This window comes from Lactuca virosa, chromosome 2 (assembly GCF_052849685.1).
Source record: "Lactuca virosa cultivar CGN04683 chromosome 2, Lactuca_virosa_CGN04683_v6, whole genome shotgun sequence".
In the NCBI taxonomy this organism is placed as follows: Eukaryota; Viridiplantae; Streptophyta; class Magnoliopsida; order Asterales; family Asteraceae; genus Lactuca; species Lactuca virosa.
This window is the reverse complement of record NC_136427.1, coordinates 123,532,177-123,541,684: the sequence shown is the minus strand read 5'-3', so window position 1 is coordinate 123,541,684 and position 9,508 is coordinate 123,532,177. Positions and strand designations below refer to the sequence as shown.

General features: G+C 36.9%; 1 protein-coding gene across 1 annotated transcript; it reads left to right on the top strand.

Moving 5' to 3' along the window:
• Positions 1 to 4,695: 4,695 nt before the first annotated feature.
• Positions 4,696 to 8,420, top strand: LOC145159438 (ENTH/VHS family protein). Its single transcript, XM_079078433.1, has 5 exons — positions 4,696 to 5,251; positions 5,479 to 6,219; positions 6,321 to 6,476; positions 6,902 to 7,831; positions 8,075 to 8,420. Exons 1-5 carry the CDS (start codon positions 5,045 to 5,047, stop codon positions 8,114 to 8,116), a joined length of 2,076 nt encoding a protein of 691 aa, XP_078934559.1. The 5' UTR covers positions 4,696 to 5,044; the 3' UTR covers positions 8,117 to 8,420.
• Positions 8,421 to 9,508: the final 1,088 nt, after the last annotated feature.

Sequence of the window (9,508 nt, the reverse complement as noted above, 5' to 3'; positions counted from 1 at the left end):
TGTATTTTTATTCATTTTAAAACATTTGGGATGTCATTGTCAATACAGAAACATAAGCATAAACAGAACTTACATTCATTTATACTAGTGATCTACACATCTTTAATCTCTCAGTGTAATGTAACTTCGTATCGACACCTGTGATTCAAATAAGCTTGAGTGGGTCAGGTTGGGAAACCTGGTGAGTGCATAGGGTTTTCAACCCACAATAATATAATTATTATGTTTAATCATCAAACAATTAACCCAATTACCCATCCCCAATATCTTCTTTATTCTTAAGGGTCTACCCTAAGAATTATTTATCCTACATTCCTTCAAACTGAAGTCCATTGCTTCCAGGGTTTATACGACAGGCACTAAGTCCATAGCTGCCAATGCTCATTCGTAAAGCACTAATTCCATAGTTGCTAAAGTTCATTCATCGGGTACTAAATCCATAGCTACCAGTGTTCAGCTAATAGGTACTAAATCCATAGCTACCAACTTTTATTTAACATGTACTAAGTCCATAGCTACCAACGTTTATCTAACAGGTACTAAGTCCATAGCTACCAATGTTTATTCGATAGGCACTAAGTCCATAGCTGCCGATGTTATTTGTTAGGCACTAAGTCTATAGCTGCCAATGTTCACTCATATCATCTTTCATATCTCATCATTCATCTACCCATGTTTTACCCAACATATTCGTAGATATAAAATACATATACAGTTTAAATTATTTAAAACATGTATAAAATCGTTCATCCAGCATAGAAAGCAAGTATTCAAATAATATGCACACATAGCACGTAATTTATATAAAACACTTCATATCTATGTGTAAGATGAAAGTAACTATGCACTCACTTGTTAAAGTGATGATTCCAAACTCGGACAGCGCTTCGCTTCTTAACAATATAATTTCCTTCGACGAAACCTAGTATTATTACCACTAGATTTTAGTCTAATATTTACCGTGACTAATTATTAGTCTTAGCATTATTATTATTATTATATAACCGTTTAAACAATATTTTCCAACCACTATGTACAGACAGGGGCCAGACATAAAACACCGGAGGGCAGGACCATTTTGGTATATAGCACTTCTGAAATCCAACAACCCTATGCGGCCCTTTAAACCAGATTCCCCGTACCGTGAGTGGTTAAAAGATATTATAACGACACTTATATAACTCATAATAATAGCCCAAATAATTATTATAAGGTCCTAATAACATTACTATATTAAAACATAAGATATACTAACGATATGGTAGACGTAGCTCACTTACAGCGGGTTTTTCGCAAAACCGGGCTTCGCTGGAGCAGCGTTCCCGAGCCGAAAGGCTCTTTTCTCGGGGCTTCAGGAGCCTCGGGGCTTCCTTCGGGTGCTAGGGGGTTTACCTAGGCTTAGGGGGGGGGGGGGGGGTTGGGGGCTTAGAGAGAGAAAGTAGAGAGAGTATGTGTGTGTGTGTGTGTGAAGTTGGGAAGGTGTGAAGAATGAGGGAACCCGACACCTCTATTTATAGGCTGGAATCCTGCTCTACTCGTCGAGTAGGAGGTCCTACTCGTCGAGTCCATGGCCAGGTGTCACCATCTGGTGGCTTGCCTTGGGGAGAAAGCCTTGGCCCATATTCAGCCACGTCACCCGATTTCGCACAACATCCTGCCGACTTCTAAACCCCGTAACTTTCGCATACGAGCTCCGTTTTCGACGTTCTTTATCTCCACGCGTAGGTAAAAGCAAGATCTACAACTTTCATTTAGACTCTGTCGGCTAATTCTCGACCGATCTTAAATTTAACAGTAGGAGGAGATTAGACTGTTAAATGACCGCGAAGAATTCGTAACTCCTTCATACGGACTCCATTTTCATCTGTCTTTTTATCCTTGAGTTCCTATTAATTAGATCTTCAACTCTCATTTAGGTTGCGTAGGCCAAAAACCGCTCGAACTAAAATTCGAGTTTCGGGCCGTGCACTGCTATGCCAAATCTTAGAAAATTCATAACTTCCTCATACGAAGTCAGATTTGGGCGTTCTTTTTTTTTTGTATGTTCTCGGTTTAACGTATACTACAAATTTTGTTTAGATCACTAAGGCTAAAAAGTCTTCTATCGTAAATTCACTATTTACGTCTCCCGGTGTCGTGCCGGTTTTGCCGAAAAACTTCGGCGGGCCATAACTTCTTCGTTATAACTCGGATTTTGGCGTTTTTTATATGTAAGGAACCCTTGAGACATGTTCTACAACTTGGTTAAGATTATTTATTCTAAATAATCTTTTGTCGAAAAGTCGTTTTCGACCCCTATTATCTCTAAATTGACTAGCCCGGATCTACGGGCGTTACAGTTTTTGCTCATTTTGGGTAGTTTTGGTGCCCCTTGGAAGGAAGTGAGGAAGTATTGGTGCAAGGATCAAGCAAGCAACACCTTCCTATCTTGGTTATCACCTTCTAGACCATTTGTAAGGATTCAAGTCTCTACCTTTTTAGTTATTCTCTTAGATCTAGGTTGTTTTGGTCCCTTCTTGGTTCATAGAGTTGATTTGAGTGAATGGATGGAATAAAGTTGGAAACTTTATTGCTCTCTAGTGTCCCTTGAGCATCATATCTTATGGATCTGAATTTTGATTGTGATTTGGGAATCTTACATGAGTTTTAGGTCATTTCCTTGCCATTTGACCTAAGTTGAGTTGAGGCCATGCACGAGGCATGCATGTCCATCAAGTAATCATTTTTATGGACCTTTGGTGCCCCTTTTAGCTTCTGAAGAGTTGGGGATTGAAGACTTATTGGATTAAGGACTCAAAACATTAGGATTTTGCATCAGATGAAGCTCACGACGTGACATAGGGAGTGTCATAAGCGTAAGAGCAACATATCATGACTCTTTTGACCTGATGTGATCACGAAGTAACTAAGGATAATTCATGTCGTGAGGTTGTCGAGTGAGTCATCTAGGACTGAGTTGCTGAGTTGAGTTAAGATGAGTTGGAATCGATCTGAGTGAGCTCTCATGACGTGACCAAGGGCTGGTCACGACGTGAGGCTGAATAATTGACATTTTTGTTGTTGACTTTGACTTTGACCATTGATTTTGACTGGGGTTGACTTTTGGCCAAGATAGTCGATTTCAATATGTAGTTTAAGTTTGGACCTTGTATGTTGTGATAGGAGTGCTCTAGTGGTGGTTGCGTGGCTTTGATTTGAGGATTGTCGGCTTTGGGATTCAGGTGAGTCTCCTCACTGTGTTTGGCGGGTCGAAGGCATCAATACCGGCCCAAATATTATTGTTACAAGAATGCTAGTTGTCTGTGTGACTCTTACATGTATTGTATGTGTTTGTATGTATGTCGGGCAGGGCCTGATGCCAGACGGGGCCTGATGAGTGTGTTGGGCGGGGCTCATCGCATGTTACTGACATATCTGTACCGGGTGGGGACCAATGGATATATGTATGTGTGGTATGTGGCATTTTGGGGAAATCACTAAGATTTGTGCTTACAGTTTTATGTTTATGGCAAGGTTCTAAAAAGCTCGGCATGGCTCCGCCATTACGTGCCATGGCTTCAAGGCTTGCACCTGCCGCTAAGCTTTACCAAAACGCCGTCTTAACTCATATGTGTATAAAAATGAATAATAGTTGAAAATAAATATAAAAATATTAATTATATAGAAAATTGTCGCCTTAAGTCACGTCTTACGAACGTCGTGGCTCGCCAAGGCTCGAAAAAGCTTGAGGTTTGACATTGCTGCCAAGTCACGCCTTACGTTATTTAGAACATTGGTTTATGGTTTCAGGTAATTCCGTTTCGAAAGGGAATGACTCGGCTTAATTGCAGCGCATCCACTCACGTTTCCGCAACTTTATGATTTTGAGATTGTACTCTGATAATTATTTTTTACTCTGATATACTTTTGAATGATTGAAAAGGATAAATGGTGTTTATGGTTGAATTAAAAATGAAATTTTTATCTTATAGTTTTGGGTTGTTACAAAATGTGAATGGTATAAACACATGTTGATACTTTGTGTGATGCAACTTTTAAAGCAACTTATGTCACACTGAAACATCCACTTCTCATGCATGCGAGAAAGGACACTCGTATTAGACTCATACATGCATGTTTCCCTATTATTCATCCAAAATTCATCCAAAAACCAAAACGTATTATATCCATACATGTCTGTTTCCCTCATATTCATCCAAAAACCAAAACTTCAGCTGATTTAAGTGTATTGACCTTCCTTCCCAATGGTTGGTTAAAAAGGTCATCGATGTTTCTTTCTTAACGAAAACCCTTGTATGCCTAAATATATTAATTAGAAGCTATCTACATGGTCCTAAAGGAGTCCAATCATACCTTAAGACAAACTAACTATATTTCTTCAACTGAAAATTGATAAAATCATGATTGAATATTTAAGAAGAGTACAATATTTTACTAATAAGATATGTTTGACATAACTATCTATACTTCTATAGAGATAACAAAAAAAGATCTTGACGATATGATGCTCTATGATGCTCCAGTTAAAATTAGGGTCTAAATTAACAATGTTAATGTATGAGATCATTAAATTGTTTTTTTAACAATTCATCTAGAAAATAATTCTAGAAAAAACTCCAAAAAATACAATGATAATGTACTATCTTTTTTTATAGGAAAAAAACGATTTTTACGAGTGGCAAAAGAAATCAACAAATGCACACCACGTCGGCTTTTCCAACCCATCATCATTCATCTCTCTCCATAGACCCCAACAATTCTCAACAAACGCTGCTCTCCGCCCACCTCTTCTCTTCACCAGATCTTGCTCGATTTCTTGCATGCACTCACCCAATTTAATTCGATTCAACTTTAGCTCAATCTCAATCTTTCAAAAAGTTTATAATTTATATTTGTTAATTTGATCAATAATATCCTCGATTCCTCGTCATCGTTATCGAATTCCAATTACTTGTTCAAGGAAAGAGGGACTTCTATGCAAGTTTTTTAGGGTTTGAGTTGATCTTATTTTCTATAAGGTAAGAGTAGATCAGAATCGGAAAAGATGGAATCGAGCAGGAGAGCGGTGGAATCGTACTGGAGGTCACGGATGATTGATGGGGCGACTTCTGATGAAGATAAAGTGGCGCCTGTTTACAAGTTGGAAGAAATATGCGAACTCCTTCGCTCTTCTCACGTCTCAATCGTCAAAGAAGTTTCCGAATTTATCTTTAAACGTCTGCAACACAAATCCCCCATTGTTAAGCAAAAGGTACTGCTACCTTCTTTCCTATCATTCTTCTTTTTGGGAAAGGACCTTGGCGTGGATGTATATAATCAATTGATTCCTTTATCGTTCTCATGAAATTCAAAACACCAGATCTAATTAGAAGCGGGTAGTGCTGATTCCCGAATTGGTCAAGACAACTTGTCATCAATGGTTATCTTCTAATTAGGGTAATCTCTAACAACTAATGATTTCATGATTTGTGTTTGTAGGCTTTAAGAGTGATCAAGTATGCTGTGGGGAAGTCAGGTGTAGAATTTAGGAGGGAAATGCAAAGGAACTCTGTAGCTGTTCGTCAGCTAATTCACTACAAGGGACAACCGGATCCATTGAAGGGTGATGCCCTTAATAAGTCTGTAAGAGAAACTGCTCAAGAAGCTTTATCAGCTATATTTGCTGGAGAAGACAACAGTAAACCACCACCACAAGAAGGTCTTACACAACGTATACAAGGTTTTGGAAACACAAACTTTGACATTCCATCTGATGATAAGAAGTCGTTTCTTAGTGATATGGTTGGCATTGGAAGTGCAACAATCAAACAGGGATTAAACAGCTTATCACAAGCTCAAACTCATAACAAAAATGACACAGGAACTTACAGGGGCCCTAATCTGAGAAGATCATTGACTAATGAATCGACTTACTCTGATAGCAAAGAACTTTCTAGTCAAGCTGCAACTTCTTCTAGGTTATCAACAAATGTATCTGGATCTTGGGGACAAGATCTTAAAACAAGTCAAATAGATACTGAAAATGGGAATGCAACTTCAAGTTATTCGAATGAAAAGAGTCGTGAAGAGAGGTTATTAGAGACCATTGTAACATCTGGTGGTGTTCGCCTTCAACCTACTCGTGATGCCATTCAGGTGTTCTTAATGGAGGCCTCAAAATTGAATGCAGTAGCTTTAAGTCATGCTCTAGAAGCCAAACTCCAATCTCATATGTGGCAGGTATTTGATTGGTGTGTTTTTATCCTATACAGAATTAGTTTTCTAAGTTTGTCACATTGAAATTTGAAATCCTTTCTTATCTTGCTTCATTGTTCTTTTAGGTCCGTGTGAAAGCCATATGTGTGCTTGAGGCAATATTGAGGAAGAAAGATGATGAACCTTTTTCCATTGTCACCTCATACTTTACTGAAAATATAGATGCTGTGGTAAAATGCTCTGAGTCTCCTCAAGCCTCTTTAAGGGAAAAGGCAAATAAGGTATGCAATGAGTCGTTAAGTTTACAAACTTTTTCATGTATCAAACTCATGCAACTTTCTTATTTGAAATTGTGGGCTAAGTTAAAATAAGTTGCTAAAACTATCTGATGAATTGTTATTTACTTTATACTGCATACAAATCTGAGAACAAGAAAAAGGAATGTGCTCTTTTCTGTGACAATAAACCTATGTTCATCAAAACATCCACCTCCCTTGTTGAAAGCCCTGTTTAGAGCATGCAAACCCATCCTTATCAACTACACATTGTGTAGATGGAATTGTCTATTTGACCCTTCTTTGAGAAAAATAGATTCTCAAAGGGAAATTTCAGCTTCTATGCCCAATAAAAATATACTTTTCTTGCTTATAAGTATCTTAATTGATTGTTTTTCTTATATTTAATTCTTCACTATTTGGAAATTCAGGTTTTAAGCCTTCTTAAAGGAGAACAAAGTGGTAGCAGAATGAGCCATCAAGACAAAAATATAAAGACTGAAAAAACCGTTGTCCAAATGCCCGATTTAATAGACACAAATGATCCATTTGGAACTGAAAATCTTATCACAACGCAAACAGATGAACCCATTCCATCAACAACCGAAAATCTGATGAATGATTTCTTTATGGATTCTTCTTCAACCACTGATTTACACAATGAAGAATTCAAAACTAGTGATGACCCTTTTGCTGACGTGGCATTTCACAATAAAGATGAACAACATGAAGAAACCGATATTTTTTCAGGAATGTCCACTGTTGATAAACCACAAGTTTCAACACAAACTACAGCTCCTGGAATCGGAAATGGGAATGGAAATGGAAATGGACCCGAGTTATTTGATATATTCGGTTCCAACTCTGATACCCCTCAAGGGAATTATAAAAATGATGTAAATGACTTGATGGCTGGATTGTCTATAGATGGGAATTCTCAAGGGGTAAACAGTAATTTAACACATCAGCCAGATGATGTTTTGAGTAACTTGCTTAAATCCCAACAAGCACCTGGGAATGGAATACCTGGAAATCCCATGTTGGCTATGGATCCTATGACATATAACTCAGGATTTATGTTTAATCCTGCAGCATTTGGATCTCAACCTGTAAATTATGCTGCTATGAATATGAGTAGCATTTTAGCTCAACAGCAGTTTTACCTGCAACAGATGCAGGCTCAGAATTTTGGTGCAGGAAATGCTGCTTCTGGAAGTCAGGTGGGGGTGGGGGGTGGGGGGTATGATTCTGCAGCTCTTCCAGATATTTTTAATCCAAATATTGCAACTCAACAACAACCACCTACTTCCATGATGAACAACTCCAAGAAAGAGGATACTAGAGCTTTTGATTTCATATCTGTAAGTTCTCTCTCCTCTCTCTCTTTCTCTCTCACTAACTTTTTGTAATTTTACTGATTTGTTGGTATTTAGACCTAAAATCACGCACAGACCAAATTTATTTACTGTGGTAGTTTTTGGTATGGTGGAATCAGGAAAGGAATGGAATGGTTCGTTCCGTTGTAATGAATGGAATGAATCAAAAATCTTTTTTCTAAAAAAAAAAAATCTAAATTACCTAAAACCCATTTTTTGGTATTGCAGGATCATCTTGCTGCTGCTCGTGACCCCAGGAGGGTAAACTAAAGATTGATCGGGTCATCTTTTGAGTCTTGATTTGTGAATGTGGACAAAACGTGTCTTGTGGTACAAGTAAAAACATTGGCTATGTTGGAAAAAGAAAAAAGAAAAAAAGTAGATATTCATTTACAATTTAAAATTTAAAATAATATATATGCATGTGTGTATTGTCATCTATGGAGAGTTAAGGAGGCATAGAACTGAAGTGCTGTACTGAAAAGGGCAGTGATGTTTCAAGTTGAGTTTGTGTTTTTTCTTTCTTTCTTTTTGAGGATTTCTGATCGTAATTCTTATACCTCATGATTCTTTAGTCGCAAGTCTTATCTTTTTATCAACACATTTGGAAATGCATGCGTTCTTGACATCTAAGTAAGTGGTGAATAGCATCATAGGCATTAGTCAAAGTTGTGAAGTCTTTTATGTGATGTAAGATTGAGAAGTTATGGTATAGGTGTATGGGAAAAAGGTCTGTAGTGGCAACTTTTGCAAAGATGAAGGTTTATTGAGTGAAAATTATAAATAGAAGGGTTAATTTTTAGGGGGGGAAAGGTTGTATTTGATCCATAAAGTTAAAAGTTGTGAGGGTTGCATTATGCCAAGTTATCAAATGGAAATGTTTTAAATAAACATATGGTGAGGACTTAAATATTATAATTGTATGTGAATGGAGTGTAGTAGCAATTTGGAAAAGATAAAAGGTTTAAGTAAAAAATTTTAATTAAAAGAGTTGATTTTTGAAATTGATCACTTGTCTTCTTCGTGTTGTGTATGTGAAGATCAAAGGTTCAAAACTTGTAGGATAGTATATAATATTTTTTAAATATCTTTTGTTGTAAAGTTAATTGATCCTTATATGAAATGCTATATAAAGTATGAAATTGTTGCATATATATAGCCCAATGTAATTTAGCCAATAGCAATAGGATTGAGTTATATAGACAATTTGTATGTATAGTGCACGAGGCTTTTGGTATTATATGTGATTGAAAATTTTTCTAGGTGTACTTTTGTTGTTATTAGGATTTTACATAAGGAAACATATTTCTATTTTACTTTAAAGAAAGATGAACCTTTCACCAAACATGTTAAAGAGAAATATTTCATCTTTGAACACTTTCGGTTCATGGAGGGACCTTCCACCCAACCACTGTAGTGCTTAGTGGTTGAGTGAAAGGTCCCTTCATCACATGCCATTACAAAAGATGCTAAGATTTCCAATACTAAGATTAAATATTCAAATACACAAAAAACTAACATAAGTTTAGGATATCTCAAACATCAGAGGTGTTACCATTTACTAACGATATCCCAAAAGAGAACCACTAACATTTACGAAAATAAGATTTTGTTCATGATACTAAACCATCACCCTTGAATATAACATCAAACATTCCAAAG

What these genes read in the sequence shown, in the direction of transcription:
- LOC145159438 (XM_079078433.1), top strand. Translation starts at nt 5,045, where the DNA reads ATGGAATCGAGCAGGAGAGCGGTGGAATCGTACTGGAGGTCACGGATG. An exon ending in TCCAATCTCATATGTGGCAG is followed by an intron (nt 6,220 to 6,320) that starts GTATTTGATTGG and finishes TTGTTCTTTTAG; the next exon opens with GTCCGTGTGAAAGCCATATG. An exon ending in GAGCTTTTGATTTCATATCT is followed by an intron (nt 7,832 to 8,074) that starts GTAAGTTCTCTC and finishes TTGGTATTGCAG; the next exon opens with GATCATCTTGCTGCTGCTCG.